General features: G+C 32.2%; 1 protein-coding gene and 1 long non-coding RNA gene across 2 annotated transcripts; both read right to left on the bottom strand.

The window, feature by feature from the left end:
* Nucleotides 1-3,029: 3,029 nt before the first annotated feature.
* On the bottom strand, nt 3,030-5,917 carry DELTA-TIP (delta tonoplast integral protein). Its single transcript, XM_006833367.4, has 3 exons — nt 5,722-5,917; nt 5,358-5,608; nt 3,030-3,648 (listed from the first exon to the last, which is right to left on the bottom strand). Exons 1-3 carry the CDS (start codon nt 5,843-5,845, stop codon nt 3,277-3,279), a joined length of 747 nt encoding a protein of 248 aa, XP_006833430.1. The 5' UTR covers nt 5,846-5,917; the 3' UTR covers nt 3,030-3,276.
* Nucleotides 5,918-14,884: 8,967 nt separating this feature from the next.
* LOC148781894 (uncharacterized) lies at nt 14,885-17,963 on the bottom strand. Its single transcript, XR_016055583.1, has 2 exons — nt 17,892-17,963; nt 14,885-15,021 (listed from the first exon to the last, which is right to left on the bottom strand). It is a non-coding gene; the product is annotated as an uncharacterized LOC148781894 (long non-coding RNA).
* Nucleotides 17,964-19,603: the final 1,640 nt, after the last annotated feature.

The following is a 19,603-nucleotide window of genomic DNA, read 5'->3' as shown; positions in this document are numbered from 1 at the left end:
TCGAATTTTAGACATCCATACTTTTCTCCATAATGAGTTTGTAAAAATATTAAAAATATATTTAATTTAGATAAAGATGATCAAAATCTCTAAAATCCAAAAACAATTAGGGATATCATTTTATTTAGGGAAAATTTTGTACGGAACCCTAATTCTCCATTTTATTTCATGGTAGACCCTCTTTCCATTTTCTTTTCAAGCGGCATAAAAAAATTCTTTAAAGGTTCCACCATACCCCCTCATCTCTTATCTCCCTTATTTATTCACTTTTGACCATAAAAATTAGCTCCAATCAACATTTTTATAACATTTCAACCCAATATGAGAGAGAGATAGGGAGCCCTCAACGTGGTATTGAGGGGCTGAAAAGGCAGAAAAAATATAATAAAAAAATATTTTTGAAATGTTTTTGGGTTAAAAGATATAATGGGGTGGGTTAAAAAAGTTTTTGAAATATTTTGAAATGTTTTTGGGTTGAAATGGTATAAAAAGATTTTTTGGGGCTAATATTTATGATCAATAATAAATAAATGAGAGAGATAAGAGATAAGGAGGTACAGTGAAATCCTTATGGATTTTTTTATGCCCCTTGAAAGAAAAATAAAAGGAGGGTCTATCATGAAATATGATGGGCAATTAGGGTTCTGAACGAATTTTTCTTTTTTATTTATTGAAAATTGAATTTTTTTACAAATGTAAGAGATGAAAAGTATGACCTCCTTGATCCAATGTATAGAAAAAATAATAATTAATAAAATACGTACTCTCAAAAAGTAGGACTCGAGTATAAAATATAAAATAGAATTGTCTACAAAAGAGATCATTTATCTTTATTACAAGGAGGTCAAAAATATTCCTACTTATTAGATGTTAAATTGGATGGTTTAAGATGAATCACAAAGTTCAAAAAAACATAATTAGAACTTTGTTTCTATTCAATGGCACTTTTACAACAACTCATTTTAAAAATTTAAAGAAAAAGAATAACTGTGACATTTTATATAAAAGATAAATGATCTCTTTACCGATAATCCCATATAAAATATGTAAAACTATTTCTTGATTTTCACAATCCCATAAAAGGTTTCTAGAAATTTCTCTCGAAATAAGCCCCAAAGAACTTACAAAATCAGGTAGGGCAAGTTCCAAGCGTGCTCAGATTTGGCTCTGGCTAAGACCGTAACCGGTTTGACGAGACCGTATGGCATGCCTATGGAAAGAAAGAGCACCACGCTCGCTCCATGACAGCCTTTAATTTTAGATAATCTGCCACGTGTTCTGATCTGAATGGCTTAGCCACTTTCACTTTATTCATGAGGCGAGAAATATTTGTAGCTTCAATCAAGTTCATATGTAATGGTCCCACGCGCCGTCCCTCACTACTAAATTCACTATTTTTTTCTTTTTTTTTTTTCTTTTTTTTTTTTTCTTTTTATATATATATATATATATATATATATATATTTAAGTAGTAGAGCCGTAAGAATCAAACTCGAGATATAGTATTGTTAAACGTAAGCTGCTAACCGTTCAAGCCCCAGCCTGATTCCTTTATATTTTAATTGTTATTATGTTGATTGCACTAGAAAATCCTCTATATCAATTTTTTAAGTACCATTTGCAATATCAAATAGTAACCATCCAATAACATAAAATAGTATATATATATATATATATATATTCACCATCATTATTGACTTTTAGATTTGAAATTTAGTGGTTGAGAAACCATAAAATCTAAAATAAATTTTTTTGAATATTTTAGCATTTTTTAATCTATTAGATTTTGCATCCAATGGCTAAAAAAACATTATGACCTCCTTATATAAAAACAAATGGTCTCATAGCATACAACCCGATATATATATATAGAGAGAGAGAGAGAAAGAACCAAAAGACCCAGTGCCGATCAAGATGTGATATGAATGATAGAGAGCAGAGTTAGGAAAAGTTGTAAGAGAAACATTTGGTAAATATTATGGATAATGATAGAAAAAATTTTATTACTTGCTTTATTTATGTGTAATGCAATATTAATTATTAATATGGAATTTCCCTTTCAAATCTAATATTATTATTTTCTTATGAATTTTATGTTCGAGAAATTATCTGTTACATATGTAGGAGCCAATGTGGTCGATGGGATTTGTATCTAACTTGAAAGGATCTATAGTGGGAGGTACTAGTATAATACAGTGGCAAAACATATATTGTGGTTTAAAACAAAATAATAATAATCTGTGTTTTTTAAATAGCAATACAACAAGCCATGATAAAACGGATATAACAGTGTTTGAATTTTTATTCATTAATACATTAAAAAAGAATTGAGTGTAATGGCATTTCAAATGACAACATAGTTCACATCGAATTTCAAAAAGGGATATATTATTTGTTTATACATAAGAAGAGCTATAAACTTCAATTTTTGTTCATATTTGACTATATCTGTCGATGACGACTCCACTGCCACTAGTCCACAAAGTATATGGTATAAAGGGAAACCATCTCTTTAAATTGACCGCTCCATCCCATTTCGTAACATTTCTCTCAAATGAATAGTATATAACAAAATTATTTATTTTTTGTGTAAAGAAGTCGCAACACCCAAAACATTGAATGTGAAATCAGGAAACTATAAACGTGTCATTGACAAAGTTGAACGCGCAAAAGAAAATTTTCAAGCTTTATGATAAACTTTGAACTTTGATGCTATGAACACCCATATAAGAATGAAGAAACCTTCCAACTTATTTTGTGAACTATGGTGAATGCTGTTCTTCAAGTAAGAGAGTTTTATATTATATGAATTTTGAATTTTTTCTCTCTCTCCTTCTCTCCCAGAACCAAAAGAAATGATGTTAAAACCGACCAGACCAGCTAATTTGAACCAAAAACCAGGGACTGAGTGGCCCGTCTCGTCCAATTAACCTCTTCGACTGATAATACATTTGGACTGTACAGCCCAAACGGACCCGCCCTCGCCTATTTGGCTACTGATCCGGTCTTTGACAACATTGATAAAAATGTTTGGCTACTGATATGGTCTTAATAACATTGATAAAGAGTAAGTAGCAAGGTCTATGGATCCAAAGAGGGGACACTGTGTGGAGGCTCAAACAAGACAGAGGTTGTGAACATCTCATGAGGAGATGAGAGGTACAAAGGAAAAGAAATGGCATTATTCCAAGACAATGCACAGTCACAAGACCTTAAAAAAATACACCCCAAACCCCAATTACCCCAAGAAAACAATACATTACAAACCCCTAAACCTTAGTAGTCATCACCAAGAGGAGCATGGGTAGGAGCACACATGTAAAGATTAGGGTACACAAGACCAGCTAAAGCACCACCAATGAGAGGACCAACCCAGTAGATCCAATTATCAGTGAAGTCACCACTAGCCACGGCTGGGCCAAAGGACCTAGCTGGGTTCATGGACCCACCCGAGAAGGGACCGGCGGCTAAGATATTGGCACCCACTATGAACCCAATGCCTATGGGTGCAATGGTCCCTAGGGAGCCCTTCTTGGGGTCAGCAGCTGTGGCGTAGACTGTGTAGACAAGGGCAAAAGTGATAACAATCTCCATGACTACGGCCTCAACTGCGCCCACTCCGGAGGCCACACTGTGGATCGGGATAGCCTGCAATGAAACATCAACGGTCAGGATTGGTTGCGGATCAAAATTCAGTGTATTATGTATTATTTATATAAATTGAGCAAATTCCTAGAAAATTTTGGTAACAGTTTATAATACCTTTAGAAAACGACAATATTTATTTGAAGGGATATAAAAATAAAGCGCGTCTAAAATAGGTGTCAAAAATTCGAGGAGCCGACTATGTATAGCCTAAGCTGATTCAGACCTACGAGTTTCCAATTCTCGATAGTCTCGACTCTTGACCGAGGGAATCGCCTGGGTTGTGGGTTGTCTAGAATTACACAGTCGATGAAACAACCCAAATATTCACTCCTGGGTTTCAAGTGATTTTTTTTTTCCCCTTTTAGGATCTTATTTCAATTATGTAGGAATCTACTACATGAATCTTGTTCCTCCATTCTTCTATATCAAAGGTAACCAAAAGTTTCATACCTTTTTTTACTACTTCTATCCATGACTATATTATGTATATGCTACTACTTCTATCCATGACTATATTATGTATATGCTCCACGCTTGATAAATTACAGTTTAAAACAAAGTCTTTTACTACTTCTATCCATGACTATATTATGTATATGCTCCACGCTTGATAAATTACAGTTTAAAACAAAGTCTTTACCTCAATCAAGCCAAAGACATTATGAGAGAGGATATAAGATCTTAACATATGCTTAAATCTAAATACAAGATAATCAAATTTCAAAAGCATAGTGAAGTGACTTAATGAACAAGGCTTCAAAATAATTAACAACAAAAAAAAAGTAAGAAATATAAGAAAAGCAAAACAAATAGAGGAAGCTGGGGGGTTGGTTTGGTCCTTTTGCCTTATCGAAAAGGAGTAACTAAGGGATGAAAAGAGAAGAAAATTCATTTTCTACCCTTATCAAAGGCACAATCATGTCCCCCATCGCCACCGTTCTCGACATGAAGAAGAAGATAAAAAAATAAAAAATAAAAAGCATAAGAAAATGAATAATGGAGAAAGGAAAACAAAGTGATTTATGATCCTAAAAAAAATTTTAAAATATAAAATGCTCTATTTATAGGTGGAACTTACAAAAAGTTAATCAACCCACTTTTTTTTTTTTTTTTTTTTGTCTAAAATTGTCATTCAGCCCGAATATTCCTTCCCCATATCGGGTTTTATTTTTTTATTTTTTTTTAGTTTTTTCATCAATAGAGAAACTAATATTAAAATTAAAACTAACGAAAAAACTAAAACAATAAATAAAATTTGATCCTCGGACCGAGAAACAATTTTGAAAAAAAAATATAAGTCAACCGACCTTCCTATAAACATAATATTTTGTATTTAAAAAAAAATAAGGTCCATATGTAAAATCACTGTACTTGTTCTATACTAAAAAAAAATGGACTCAAGGCATTAGTGGTTAGGGAAGTTGGTGCAACAATACGACGTACTGTTTTCCAACTTATATACCCCAAAACAAAAATATTTACTTTCTTTATATAAAAAAAAAAAGTTTATATAACCAGTAATTTTAGCAAAGAAAGTACATACAATATTCATATGTTAGCACGACACGGATACAAGTTTCGAGATGTCTGATATCAAAACCGGTCATCTATATACTGCTCAAAGATAGGGGAGAGCTGGGATTTTAAGGGATGCTCAAAAATATATTTTTGAATAATGCCCATTATGCAGTCGGGTAGCAAACTCTTACCAAGCCACCTGTGACGAACTTGAGCAAAAAGGAAGCAACAATGGCACCAACGAGTTGGGCAATCCAGTAAACGATGCCAGTCAAAATGGTGATTTGGCCGCCGATGGCCAATCCAAAGGTGACAGCGGGATTGACATGGCCACCGGAGATGTTTGCACCCACTGCAACAGCAACGAAGAGTGCGAAGCCATGGCACAGGGCCACGGCCACCAGCCCCGCTGGATCTAGGGCCGCGCTAGAGGTCAGCTTGTCTGCAAAAATTGTATGAGAGAGAGAGAGAGAGAAAGATAGATCAGGATATACTCAGTCTCTCTCTCTTACCAAAAATTTGGAGAAAATGAAAAAGAAGAGAAGGAAAACAAACTGTAGGCAATGGCTGAGCCAACGCCGGCGAAGACAAAGAGCAAAGTGGAGATGAACTCCGCCAGGTAAGCCTTAAGAGACCCCAAGCTGAAGCTGTCATCGAACCTCCCAAATGCAATTGCCATCTCTCTTTCTCTCTCTACACAAACTTTCTCTCTCTTCTCTCTAGAGTCTACAAAACACTGGTGGCTGAGCCCGGGCTTGGTAAATAAGGATGGCGTATATATAGCATGAAATCGATCAATTTTTTTATGAATTTGGTAAGGATAAATAAATAGAGCATGGAAATCGACATAAAAAATTAATTAAATTTTTTTTTTGTTAGAGAAATGAATGAAGTGTACAGCTTCTCCAGTCCTCATCCAATCAAACACATTCTGGATTTGCATAGCTGGCTTCGTGTAAATAAATGATGCTCTCCATGTGACCGACCGCTAGCTTCTGTCAACAAGGTCTTGGGGGCAGTCCCATTGGCTGAGTGACGTAATAATGAGAGTGAGACAGGGGGTGACAACTCGCCAGGCCTTGTAAGGCCCGGTTCTACCCGGCTTGGTCTGGGTCTCCTGGGCCTCTGTCCTGGTCTGGCCCTGGCTAGGCCCGGCTGTGCCGAGCAAACAACAAAAAATGAAAACAGAGTACCAGCTTTTGCCAAAGTGGGCTGACACTGGCCCTAGCCAGTCCCCAGGCACGATTTATAGCCCGAGCCGTACATTAGTGAAAATTATAAAAAAAAAAACAGAAAAAACAAAACGTCGAAAGGGCATGTACTTACCAAAAAATGTCGTACGGACATTAAAAAAAAAAAGGAAATACAAAATGGGCCAATTTTAAGTGAAAATTGCACATAAAGTTGATCGACTTTTGTTTTTTTATTTTTTTATTTCTTTTCAAAACTGCCTCTCCCGCTTTTGGATTCTTTTTTTAAGATTTTTCGTAAGTAAGGAAGTGCCCTCGTTTGATGGGCAATGCCCATTCCAGAAGGCAATCCGAGGCTGGCATTTTCGGACAACCTTATCTATTAATAAATAAATGAGCTCATGCAGTTTGAGGATGCCAAACTCGGACTGCCCTGATGAGCACCACATAAGGCGATTCGAGTATGGGCAGCTCGAACTACCTTAATGCTTAACAAAATCGGTCTTTACAATCTCGAGTTGCGAGCCTCAAGCTACTTTAAAAGCACCAAAAAAGCACTGCCCCAGACATTAGGTTACAGCCCTACTATAAAAAAAATTCAAATAAATAAATGTGGTCTAAGATGATATTCTCATATTGAGAAGCAATTTTGAAAATAATAGAAAAACTCAAGTTGACCAACTTTTTACGTAATTTTAACACAAAATTTACTCATTTTATATTTTTAGTATTTTTTTGTGTCCTTACGTATGTGTCATCGATCCTAGAGAAAGAGGATTTCATCATCCCTCATCTATTTATTTTTTTTATCTTAAAGAAAGAATATGCTATCATCCCTCATCTCTTTTGTAAGAGGGAGAGAGGTATCATGAATTCTAGAGAAAGAGTCTTTCTTTGGAGAGAAGTGGCATCAATCCTAGAGAGAGCATATCATCATCCCTCATGAGAGAGAGAGAGAGAGAGAGAGAGAGGGAGAGGGAGAGTTATCATTCATGCATCTTAGAGAGAAGTGTCATCCATCTTAGAGTTTAGAAAGTTGTGATCCATCTAAGAGAGCATGATACCATCCCTTTCCTTTTTCTCTAAAGACAGAGAGCTATCATCCTCCTTAGGGAGAGAGCGTGCTAAGTTAAGCTTGTCAAAAAGAGATGCCATCGACTCCTCACTCATCATAGAGAGGACAAGTGTTAGAAAGTCGACTTGGACCCAGTAATCGGTCCTGGCCCCAACCCATTACTTGCATAGAGGCCGAGTAATTCCACCGATTAGTGTTCAGTACTGTAGCAGCAAAAAAAAGGTTAAAAAAATATAAAAAAAAATCGAAAAAAACAAAAATTAAGGTTAAGCAAATCACTTCAAAATAATATAAAAAATTAGTAACAAAAATAAATTTTAAAAATCAACTTGTTTTTTAGGGTATTTTTTAATCGGGCGGAGTCCGGGTAATTCGACCGATTAGTGCCAAGTACTGTAGTAGTAAAAAACGGTTTAAAATATTACAAAAACTATAAAAATATCTTAAAAAAAAAAAAGTGAAATGTACATTTAAATTTAGATTAAGCAAATCACTTCAAAATAATATAAAAAATGTAGTAAAAATAAATTTTTAAAAATAAACTTGTATTGGGGGTATTTTTGGAATAATCTAAAAATGATGGGAAAATGAAAAAATAAATATTTATGGCCAAATCGCTTCCCAATATTTTTCAAAATGATAGAAAACATAAAAAAACAAAACAATTGTTTTATACAGGCCGGACCGCATTTCTACATATACGGTCCATAAAGTGTAAAGCATTCATGCAAGTAGGTGTTCCATCTAAAAACAATATAAACTAACGGTTCAAATGTTTTCTTACTAGAGTTATTATTTTTAATTTTTAAAATTTATTTATTTATTCATCTCCATGTTAGAGCTTACATGTCTTTAAAAATTAAGTCTTAAAATCCATCTCAAAAATAAATTTGGCTACATAGAAACCAGATCCAAATATATATATTTCAAATAAATATTTTATTTAAAAAAAAAATTAAAATATTTTTTGATAGGTGCCATTTCTATAAGGTTACAACCTTAAACAATCCAATTAAGCGCACCTTAAAATATTATCATAACATGCAAATTTGTTGTAAAAAATTCTTAATATTATCTTAAAATCTATTTTCATACCTAATTAGAAAATTTTAAAATCCAAAAATAGTTAAAATCAAGTAGATCTATAAATATATAAAAATCTTGAAAATGGACAGTCTAGATAATGTGTCACAAGATGTACTATTTTCAGGACTCAAAAATCTTTTTTTTTTCATATTCATACATGTCGAGGTCGAGATGATCGATTAGAGGGTTTTTTCAACGTTAAAACAACATTTTCAATTGATTTTTGAAGTTGTATATGTGATTCTACATTTTAACTTTACAACTTTATTAAAAATTTTCCCTTTTTTTTATATCTCCAAATTAGAAGCACAACTTAAGACCACTTAAGCTCGGCAAGGACGTGAGCCCGAGTAGAGACTACTCGACAATTTTATTTGCACCGTAGAGATCACAAATCATCATCTCTCTTTCTTTAGAGAGAGAGAGAGATGTCATCATCCATCATCCTCTTTCTTTTCTCACAGAGGAGAGAGAAAGAGTTCTTTGAAACCACCCTATTTCCTTGGACAGAGACAAGGGGTAGAGAGCGTGACACCACTCTTCTTACTTTTAGAGAGAGAGGGGGCATCATCTCTTTTTGTAGAGAGAGAAAGAGAGAGGGCAACATCATGCCGTCCATCTCTTTTTGTAGAGAGAAAAAGATAAGGGACAATAAGTCATGCTATCCATCAACTTCTTTTCGCCCACTTTATTGCACCGACCATCTATTTATTTTTGTCTCTATTTTTTCATTCCAATGAGAAGTTTAAGGAAACCTGAATATATAACGGCAACAAAATGCCACATATTTCGTCTCAAATTATATTTAAAATATTAAATAATTATAAGTCTGAGTTTTCCTCTAGACTTCTAAATATTATTTTAAATGGGAATCATCTCCACGATGTTAGAACTTGAGTGTTATATTATATTGATTACCAGAAAATGAATGACCAAGTTGCCTGTTTTGATAATGAGATTTCAAAATAAAGAGATCAGGCTCAAGATTTTATGCTTTCCGGGTAGTACAGTGTTTATTTACTTTCTCGGATAAAATTTCATATAGCAGTAATTTTATAAGGACCTGGTTTCTATGCGGCCAAACCCGCATGTGTGGAAATGCTTGATAAATCTATTTTTTAGATGGATTGTAAGACTTAATTTTTAAGGAAATGTAATCTCTAACATAGAGATCATGAATATGATAAAATAAATAATTTTAAAAAACTAAAAGTAATAATTCTAGTAAGAAAATATTTGGACAGTTAGTTTCCAACGTTTTTTTAGATGAAACACCTACTTTCATCTATCTTTACGATGAATACTTTACATTTTCTGGACCGCATATGTAGAAATGCAGTCCAGCCCATATGAAACAATTTTGCATTTTATAATCTCAAATATAACATCATGAATATGTCAAAAAAGTAATATGGACTTCCAAGTTGCACTTTCTATGAACTAGAAAAAGTAATATCTCAAGGCTGGAATTAGACTGCCTAATTTTATGCAGGTTGTTTTCAGTTATATTTTTATTTTTGAGGGTGAAATCTAAGCGTTAAAAAACTCAAAATTTAAATTTTCTCGTTTGAAAATAATCATGTAGTGATTTTTAAGTAGTTTTCAAATTTTAGATTCAAAAAATCCTCCCAAGTAGGTTTCCTAGGCAGGTTCTCCATAACATTGGAAAACTTCAAAAATAAATAAAGGAGGAGAAAAAAAAAAATAAACGACCATGCTATGTTATGGGCAAATAACCCTTCAAGATTGAAGCTATCCAATAATTGGTAGGCAATATCTAAGTATTGAAGAACTCAAATATATCTTTAGATGGATATCAACATCTATGATCCAAAAAATTCTCCAATTGACCAAGAGAGTTATTACACAGTATGCTGCCAATGGAAGATGCAATACGAACCCCTATCCCATCCTGTAAATGTGTCCATATGCCCTCTTCTATAGAGCAATCAATATCCCAATAAGAATGTGCTCTTTTTATTGTATTTTTCTCTTTTTCCTAAATCTTATAATTGATTATATTCGTTGAAGTTCACCATTATTACTCTCCTAACCTTATCCCACCTATTTAATAGTGAGATTAATTACATAAATAAACCACATATAAAACTTCAATGACAAACCAAACAACAATACGTGAGGTCAATGAAATTTGGGTCGAATAGGGTGTTTGGGTCATTTGAAACATGGTTTAGGGTATTTAAATTGAACATGTAAATCCGATCCTTTTCGTCTGGGGCTGAAGAAGACCCTACAAAAAGTTGGGACAAAACTTTTGGCCGGTGTCATATGCAAGGAATCTCTTGGATCACGGTTGGTGGGAAAGAAGAAACCCACTCTTTAACTTTCATGAATGATAAAAAATTCCATTTCCTCTCCATCATATTCATTTTTTAGAATTTGACTTCTTTTATCTTATAATTAAATGGATGGGTATCTTTAATAAATTATCCAAATTGAAAATATTTTACCTAAGAAGTATTTAGTGTGGTGAAGAGTTTCATATTTCTATGAAAAGATTCAATGTCTATCAATCAATATAAATATACAAGCTAGTATTATATAGACAAATATATATGACAATAATACAAATATATCACAGACAACTATATTATACCCAGACTTACCATAAAAATAAAAGATAGTGTACATATCATTCCCATATCTACTGATTACAATATAAACCTTCCATATTAATGTGGCAGACAATATATATATATATATATATATATATATATATATATATATATATATATATATATATATATATATATATATATATATATATATATATATATGTGTGTGTGTGTGTGTGTGTGTATGTATTACTTTATTTTATTTTAATTTTTTATTTTAATTTTAATTTTTATTTTTATTTTTAATATTGTAACTCATATATACTGATTACAATATACACCTTCCATATTAACGTGATAGACAATACATACTTTGCTTTCTCAAATGTAGATGAGATGATCTTTGAAGAATTCAAATAGCGGTCTAAGAAAGTGTAGAGATTGACCATTTTTAAAGCTGGTGGATACATGGTAAGAGGTGTGACCAAATAAGCCAAAAGCTCCATGGTTGTCGCTTTATTTTTGGGTAGCTTAAAATGGGGATGGTCACTTACCCAAAGTAAGCAGGGAAAACTTTCTATGTTTCTCCTACAACATCGAAGTTCTATCTTCTCCCTATCATCTAGCAGTCCATTTTTTTATCAAGAGAACCACTAACCATTTGATCTTAGATTTGACATTTCAAAGTATTTTATTTTTAGTATTTTTATTACAAATTTTCAAAATATAAAATTTGGTACGTGTCATCTTCTCATTGGGGTTCACCTATGAAAAATATTAACAATATTTTTTCGATAAAATATAATAACCAAAATACCCCTTGAAACTTTTAGGGGTATATTGGTCATTTTATTTTATTGAAAATATTTTTTATATATTTTTTGTTAGTGCAATTTTAATAGAGGAATGGACGTCCAAAATTTGGTGTCAAAATAGTTTATAGAAAAAAATTAAAAATAAAATAGTGTAGAGACGTGACATTTTGATTAGGGCAATCTTAGCCCTCCATTAAAAAATGGACGGTTGGATAAGAGGGAAGATATAACTTTTATGTTGTAAGGGGAACATATAAAGCTTTCCCAAGTAAGAATGGACCTCATATTGTAGTGCCCTGCCATCTTAACCAACTATCCTTGAGCCTATGCATTATCGAAGATCGAAAACAAAGAGTACTATTTCATAGTTAACTGGTAATTTCAATACTTTTAATACATGGGTGTGGTTACTATAAGGTTGCAACCTTCAACAATCCAATTAAGACGCACCTCCAAATTTTATAATAACATGTAATTTTGTTATAAATTTTTTTCATGATTATCTTAAAAACTATTTTCATATCTAATTAGAAAATTTTAAACTCCAAAAATGGTTAAAATCAAGAAGATCTATAAACATATGAAAATTTTGAAAATGGACAGTCTAAATAATGTGTTGTAAGATGCACTATTTTTAGGATTCAAAAATATTTTTTTTTAATATTCATACATCTCGATGTCGAGATGATCAATTAGAGGGTTTTCAATATTAAAGCAGCCTTTCCGATAGATTTTTGAGGTGCATATGTTATTCTACCTTTTAAGGTTGCAACCTTATATAAATTTTTCACTAATACAATGATCTTTGAAGAGGTAAGTTGAATAGGCAAAAAAATTAAACAGAATGGCGGTCACTTGATACTTATGAAAAGAAAAGGTCATGACTTGGTAATGGGATAATTAGTACTGTAGTGTAAGGAAAATTGGGGGTGTTTTTTTCAAACAATAAGAAGATATTATTTGAGAGCGGCCATCTAAAAGGATCCAATGAAGAGAGAAATCCGAATATGCTTCTTTGGGTTCCTTTCGTAGAAATCCGAATGACTCAGGAAAGCGTTTCTTTTCATTTTGGAAAGTATGAAAAAAATTATATGGCCTAAAGATTTTGTGCTCTCACGTGAGCATGACATCTCCCTGTGGTAAAAATTAATGTCAGAATATTTTTACGACTCCAAATTTTGAGCATATAGTGTGTTCAACCTAGACGCCAACCTTTAAAAAAAAAAAAACAAATCAGTTCTCATTGTGTGTGTTTGACAAAAATAATATCCATTGAACAAAGATTGTCCGACTTTTGGCTGGTGAGATCTAAGTAGTGAAGAACACAAAATCTTTTTTTTTTTTTTTTTTAGAATAATTATCTAGTGATTTTTAGATCGATCCCAAAATTTCAAAGTGAAAACATCATCCAAGTAGGTATTTTACCCTAGGGATTAAGTGTACAATACGCCCCCTCTAAAGAACAGTATCCTTTTATATAAGGGAAGCATGCATATAATAATACTAGGTTTGGAAGGTCAGTGCCAGGCTTTAACCCCAGCTTTAGACACCAGCAATCAAAGGGCTAAAAGCCTACAACGCTAAGAGCTCCACACCACAGGTTTAAGAAAGAGGACCACAAAAACTTTTAAAAGAAAGGAAAAATGTGGATACCACGAGTCCTTCATTAAGAGGAGGCCATTCCTAGCAAAGGTACTTAATAAAGAGAAGATCAGATTTTGAGACAGTTCCGCATGGCATTGTGAGGATTTTCCTTATTTTACTTTATCATTGTTTATCATTAAAGTCAAAATATAAATCCCAAAATTCTAAAAAGGTTGGAAGATATAATTTAAAGTGAGACTTTATTAAAGACCTGGCCTATGATTACAATAATTGCATTGATGGATACTAGCCACGTTTGCCATTACTGTATGATATGTTGTGGAACTGAAAAGTCAATATTATTTTAGAGACAAAAAGGAAAAAGGGATAAAATTTAAAAAGTGCCGAAAAATTGCTAATCAGTTAGGAATTGATTCAAAAGAATGGAGATAAGAAAATAGGTGTATATATGTGTATTTGTGTCGTGTGTAGGGGGGAAGGTTATTTTTATTAATTAGATAGAAAATAAAATTCCAACTTAGATTTACAATGTCAGTTAATCAACTAAAAATTCAATTTTGATATATTGCAAATTTACAAAAAAGACAAGAAAAAATAAAAAAAACACGCTAAAAAATATGGAACGAGTTTTTACGAGATTTGATATAATATTTTGGTTATTTTCAAGAGAGAGAGAGAGAGAGAGAGAGAGAGAGAGATGATTATTGTTGACGGGAGAACTAAATGTACTGGGCGGTCCTGTGGATGTTTTTTTCTTTTTAAAAATTTTGTTAGGCTACTTCCTCTCATGGATAATTTACTTAATCGAGTGTTTGATTGAGCGCCTTGGGCCGAGTGCTCGGCCTAGGCCCGAGCTGAATACCTGGCCTGAGTCCGTGTAACTTGGCCTCAATTGGGCTCATATTATTCAAGCTAAAAAGTGTGAAAAAAAAAGTAAAGAAAATACAAAAACTCCGAAAAAGGAAATATAGTTTAAAGTAAAATTAAACAAAACATATTTAAATGAGATTTTAAAAGTAGTAAAATAAATAAATTTTGAAAAATCTATTTGTGATAAGGGTTATTTTCAAAATAATCTTAAGAAAAGGAAAAAACTAAAAATAAGTATTTATGGTCAATATACTTTCCAATATTTACCAAAATAATAGATCGCATAAAAAAACATGTTACAAGTGTATATATATATATATATATATATATATATATATATATATATATATATATATATATATATATATATATATATATATATATATATATTTATTTATTTATTTATTTATTTATTTATTTATATATTTATAACTTTTTTGGATTCTTTTTAATATGCCCAAGTTGGACACCCAAGTCGGGGATAGTCGAGCTCTCACTAACTTAATCTACTCAGCATTCATTGGACTCTCATTATCCTTGCCATGTTCTACAAACACCTTTCGAGTTATGGCATCTTTTGTGATTGTGAAATGAATGTTAAATCTACCCTGTTTGTGATCATCCACCAAAAAGAAAACCTGCAATAATAAAGCACAATAGGTGGTTATAAATCAAGCCAAAAGAAAGATAAGCTTTTTTTTTTTTTTCTTTCATAGAAAAAACCTCTACATAGAAATATCCAAATTTCTTTTCCGAGGGAAAAAATTCTATCTTAAATACAAACCAAAATTTAATTCCTCTCTCCCCACGTTAATCTCTCTCTCTTTGCCCCCATTACTCACTCTCTCAATAACCCAAAATTTGGGTTGGGGAAGGGATTTCACTTAAATGAGGTTTGACAATGATGAAAAGAGTATAAACTTTATGGGCAGTGTCACAAGCATTAAGCTCTTACATAGCCATCAGGGGTCATATTTCTGTAGGTCTCATGGACTAATTTAGAGATACTTGATTTAAAGCTCAAACGGAGAACTCTTTCACCTACTTCATGGCGAAGCTAGAGATATATTATTTAAGATGAGAATATAAGCTTGCTTGCAATGCTTTTGAGTATGGGAAGCTACAAAGCCCAGCAAAACACCAGCAAGTTTAAGCTTATTTATTTTCAGTTTGAAAGCCTAGAACCCCAAACAAACCCATAGCCATTTCTATGAGCCCATCGAAGGCGTAATCTATTTTCAAAAATCTCAAATTAATAATGCTTAGCGTAAGGAGTAAATATTATCTCTACAGTTGTAGAACCACTCTCTTGCAAGAACCCTTTAAATTTGACTGCAAGACATTTAATAAATATTTTTTGTTAATATTTTTTATTCTGATAATTAAATGGGACTGCAGAATGCATTTTCCTTAATAAATATGTTTAGTTCCAAGATAAAAATAAAACTTTTTTTTTTCTCATGAATTTTCATATACTACGCGCAAAAAAGATATTCTAAATAGCAAATTGAATGCCCTTAAACATGACGAACAACCATTCTCATTCTTGGGAGAGCATACTGTTGTTCTTGATATGTATGGTATAATATGCTCTTCCACTAATAATCTTACATATTTATCCTTTATCCACTTTATGGTTGTATACATTTAGATACAGATTGAACAACCCTATTTTTCCAAGTAGCTATAAAACCGCTCAAGACTCATGTTCGTATAGGTGGCCTACCAGCTTGTCATGTCACTATTCATGAATACAGCTCTAAGAATGAGCCACCCACTTAATGATAAATACAGTCAATAGCAAGTTCTGATGTGAGTGGTTTAAGAATCTATTTTAGTGCTAATAACTAAAAAGCAAGATGAGTATGAGGCTGGTTATGATCATTCTTGGAAACCTATGTTTGTACCCATCATTGAAAGGAAGTGAAGATAAGGCTTGGATATTGCTACCAACAGGCATCCAAACATATTCAATTTATTTATTTATTTTGTTTTATTTTTTACAATAGTTATGAGAATTATTATTAATCAATAACCAAATTAGATAGTTATGTGGAATAAAAACAAAACCGAAATTACAATAATATCACTTGCAACTACCCTTTCTCCACCCCTGTTTGGCTGAGTCATTTACCTAAAATTTAAGTTCACATAGCACATGTAAAAATGAAATATTAAACCCCCCACATAAATCTCTAATCTGAAACCATGTTAACCTTATAACTTTAATGAACATTTTTCAAAGCCCTACATAAATTAAAAACATTAAAAGAATCACCCTCAACCTCCACAACCTTCCCCAGATCTCTCCCTCACTAGCCGAAACCTACCCAAACAGTCCTAAATACGTAGCCGGAAAGAACCCATTTGATCTAATTAAACCACCAACACCTATAGGACAAGGATTACTAACTAAATGAGCTACCATCAAAATTCAGCTTGATAACCTTTTGAGGTAGAGCTTTCTTCCCCCTAACAATTTTCCTCTTAGGTTTAAGCATTTTGATAAATCTCACATAGATTAAATTGTAAATCTGGTTTGGAAACATCCCAGCAATCCTCCTCACCAAGACCAACTAACAAAGGACTCCAAAGTTCTCTTAATGCTCTCCTCATCCATTCTCACATTGTAGAAAACCCTCCTATTTTTCCCCTTCCAAATAGGATCTTATAATATTGATGCAGGTCATCCTTTGACAGGTGTCGTTTACATAAGGTTGCAATCTTAAACAATCCAATTATGACACACCTCTATTTAACATAAATGTAATTTTGATATAAAAAAATCGTTATAATGGCTTGAGAATCTATTTTCATCTCTAATTAGAAAATTCAAATCAAGTGGATCTATAACACATAAAAATCTTGAAAATGGACAGTCCATATAATGTGTTGCAAGATACACTATTTCGTAGATTTCGAATCTTTTTTTATTTTCATATTCATGCATCTCAAAGTCGAGATGATCAATTAGAGGTTTTCCAACATTCAAACAACCTCTTATGATGGATTTTTTAGATGCACCTTTAATTCTACATTTTTAATGTTTGCAACCTTATAAGCTCTTTCCTAGTTACTTCTTATAGTACATTATCCTATGCTTATCGGGGGACATGACTCCTTTTTCTAGATTATTGGTTACACAATGTACACACTTCAAGTGCAATTAGTCTGTATGCATGTACAGGATTGTTCTCATTGAGGGCATGATTAGTATTAGGTTGCCACCCACTTCATTATTATTACTATTCTTTTCTTTCAACTACCTAATGATGAAACAAACAGGCACATTTTTACTAGTATATGATATATTTTGGGATGATTCTTTCCCTTAGGTAAATGAAATCGAGGCAAATTGGTGAACAAGGACTTGTTTATTTATACTTGAATTGGTCCTCTAATTGAATCAATAGAATTTTATTTTATTTTTTCTTTTAAACGCCAATGTTAACTAAGGAATCAAAACAAATGTAATTTAAAAAGTATTCCATTTTGCAAGGAAAAGTACCTGTTTAATTTATTGTATCCTTTAATGCGATTGAGATGTGAGTGGGCTGTGGCATAGACATTCAAAAAAGTCAATCATGGAGTTCCATCTGGCAAATCACACTAATAAAAACAAACAAATAGAAAATTAAGCTCCCACAAGGATGTTGATAAAAAAATTTCAAAATAAATTTTATTGTTTTTGGACAAGAAAATAAGTTAAATTTTAAATTTTATTGTTAGTTGAAAATTGAGAAGGTATTGATAGCTTATTCTATTTGAGGAAGTTGAGCGGTGGATTTGAACTTGGGACACAGTGATAAAGACCCAAAGTTAAAGATAAATTGCATTTTTGGTTCTATAATATTGTATCATATTTAAAACTGGGGAGACGATCCCAAAGTTAAAGATAAATTGCATTTTTGGTTCTATAATATGGTATTATATTTAAAACTGGGGAAACGATCAAGGGCAAGCTTTATATGCTTCTCCTACTGCATAAAACTTATACGCTTCTCCCAATCCGGGTCCATTTTGAATGGACGGTTGAGATGGCCCCAATTACCATGTCATGTCTCTATACTATTTTATTTTCACTTTTTTTACAAATTATTTTGACAGAAAATTCTGAACATCCACTCTTTTCGTAAAGTTGCACCTGTAAAAATTATTAAACAAAATATTCTCAATAAAAAAAATGATTAAAATACCCATGAAAATTTTAAAGGGTATTTTGATCATTATATTTTATTTAAAAGTTATTTTTATTAATTTTTTTAGCTGCTTCCCATTGAGATGATGGCTAGTACCAAATTTCATAGTCATATAATTTGTATAAAAATATTCAAAAATAAAATATTCTGAGGCGTTGAATCTAGATCAAGCGGTTAGTGGCTCACTTGAACTAAATTGGACAGCTAGATAGGAGAAGTACATATCTTCTATGCAGTAGGGGAAGTATAAAAACTTTTCCCAATGATCAAACCACCTCAAGAAATCAACTCGTTAAAACAACTAATTGAATAACAAAGTGGTCACTTTTCAAAAATGATTCCATTCAAGTACCTCTATATTTTTTTATAAAAAAAAATGGCTAAAAGATAATTACTTAAGGAGGAACCATGAAAAAGGAGGGCATTTTGGCAAATTTCCAAGTAAAAATGCTTTCACTAAATAACTTAATTGCTTGTTCCAAGTTCCAAACCTGAGAATATAATTTTAATAAAAATCTATTTTCCTAATTTAAAAACTAGAACAAGCAAAGATTTTTATGTCTTTTGGCTCAAATGAAAGAAGTCAGTCTAGGTTACAAGAATACCCATAATTGTTTGAGGTTACAAACTTGGAAAAAGATTTCTTGATGAAAAACAAGTTAAAATTCAGGGAATGAGTAAAGGTATTTATCATATCTGGATCAACTAACTTAAAGGAAAATTGTTTCAAGCAGCCCAGACCAAGTACAAAGCATCTAATTAAAAATGGATGCAAATATGCGGTCCATTTAAAAATAATTGAAATTAATGGTCTAAATATTTTCTTGATAGAATTATCATATCTAATTGCTAAAATTTATTTATTTTTATATTATTGATCTCTGTGTTAGAGGTTACATGTCCTTAAAAATTAAGTCCAAAAATCCATCTCAAAAATAGATTTATAAAGGGTGACTCATTTCTACAAAGACGCATAGAAACCATGTCCTAAGGGTTAAATTTCCAAGATACCCTCATTTGT

This window comes from Amborella trichopoda, chromosome 5, assembly GCF_054954075.1.
Source record: "Amborella trichopoda isolate Santa Cruz 75 chromosome 5, AtrichopodaSantaCruz75HAP2 v2.0, whole genome shotgun sequence".
Lineage (NCBI taxonomy): Eukaryota > Viridiplantae > Streptophyta > Magnoliopsida > Amborellales > Amborellaceae > Amborella > Amborella trichopoda.
This window is presented reverse-complemented; position numbering and strand designations above follow the sequence as displayed.

Bases quoted from the DNA above. Each gene is read 5' to 3' on its own strand.
- DELTA-TIP (XM_006833367.4), bottom strand. From the start codon at position 5,845: ATGGCAATTGCATTTGGGAGGTTCGATGACAGCTTCAGCTTGGGGTCT. The intron at 5,609-5,721 runs GTTTGTTTTCCT...CAATTTTTGCAG, and splicing joins TGGCTCAGCCATTGCCTACA to ACAAGCTGACCTCTAGCGCG. The intron at 3,649-5,357 runs GTAAGAGTTTGC...GTTTCATTGCAG, and splicing joins AGTTCGTCACAGGTGGCTTG to GCTATCCCGATCCACAGTGT.